Here is a 1,093-nt window from a genome sequence, read left to right as displayed (position 1 = left end):
CAGTAGCCTCTGGTTGGCCAGACCCTTCAACAATGCTATCGTCTTCAAGATCCACACCAACTAAGCTGCTAGCTGTGACCTGAAAATAAAATATTACTGAATATTAAATCAAATAGTGTGTAATAAGGAGCCAAGTAACAAAAAAAATTATATCATAGCTTTATTTTTTAAGTACTTTGAATGCCTCATATAGAACATCAAACCTTTAATAAAACAGGGAGCAAAAATAGAGAACTTTCCTTGCACTAGACATGTATTTGAGATAACTGGAATCCTGTTATTTATCTACAAGTGTTAATGCTGTGATAACCTCCAATGATTTTTGAACTTCAAATGTTTTTTAGTGCAATTTTAACTGTAAATTTATAATTCTATAGAGAAATTTGAATTAAGTTTCGTATCTTTAATGTAGAATAACATTAAACAAAAATATATGATAATGAAAGAACCACTTTATTTCAAATAGACAGGCCCTACATACCAACTATGCATCGTGTTTTGGAACCTGAAAATGTGAGGTGGTCTTTATAATATTGGTCTCAAATTGGATGACGATACCTTGTCTAAAAAGATTGAACATTTGTAAAAGTGATACAGTACAGTATCAAATTAGGCTGGGGTAGGGACCTCGAATTGGAGGGTATTGTCTTAATACTGATGCCTTTATATTCCCAAATAAATTTAATTGAAACTGTTGAGTAGTATTCAAACAAAACCAGCAGGTGCAGGCCCACATACTTCACTCCAATGTAAACCAAACGGAAAAACAAGCATCACTTCTCCAGTCCCATTTCGTGCCGGTGCTCGGGTTGATAGATGGTTATGAATTCCTTCTGAAAGACCGAAATGTTGTAACACTTGATATGCTGCTGCGAGTTCCTCTCGTTGATGTTGATTTTGTCTAATACACTCTGTGACTGTCAAGCTAGGGCTAGGCCTAGTAGTAGTAGTAGTACTAGTAGTATGCGACGTTAGAAGCCTAGCCGCTGTCGACGATGTAGGCCCAGACTTTCTAGGCCTGCCACCATTATTTTTCATATATTTATTTATTGTTGAAATCCTACGTTGGCCTAGGCAGAATAATGCATTTTTA

The 1,093-nt window shown here is 35.8% G+C and overlaps 1 protein-coding gene across 1 annotated transcript; it reads right to left on the bottom strand.

Moving 5' to 3' along the window:
- Positions 1 to 4: 4 nt before the first annotated feature.
- LOC117103040 (alpha-adducin-like) lies at positions 5 to 1,087 on the bottom strand (the record flags this gene model as incomplete). Its single annotated transcript, XM_033243505.1, has 2 exons — positions 739 to 1,087; positions 5 to 79 (listed from the first exon to the last, which is right to left on the bottom strand). Coding segments are annotated over exons 1-2 (375 nt in total), but the record flags the coding sequence as incomplete, so codon positions are not given.
- Positions 1,088 to 1,093: the final 6 nt, after the last annotated feature.

This window comes from Anneissia japonica, unplaced genomic scaffold, assembly GCF_011630105.1.
Source record: "Anneissia japonica isolate Jap-2015-1 unplaced genomic scaffold, ASM1163010v1 scaffold287252_len1093_cov316_single, whole genome shotgun sequence".
In the NCBI taxonomy this organism is placed as follows: Eukaryota; Metazoa; Echinodermata; class Crinoidea; order Comatulida; family Comatulidae; genus Anneissia; species Anneissia japonica.
Note: the sequence above shows the minus strand (reverse complement) of the source record. Positions and strands in the feature narration are given on the sequence as shown.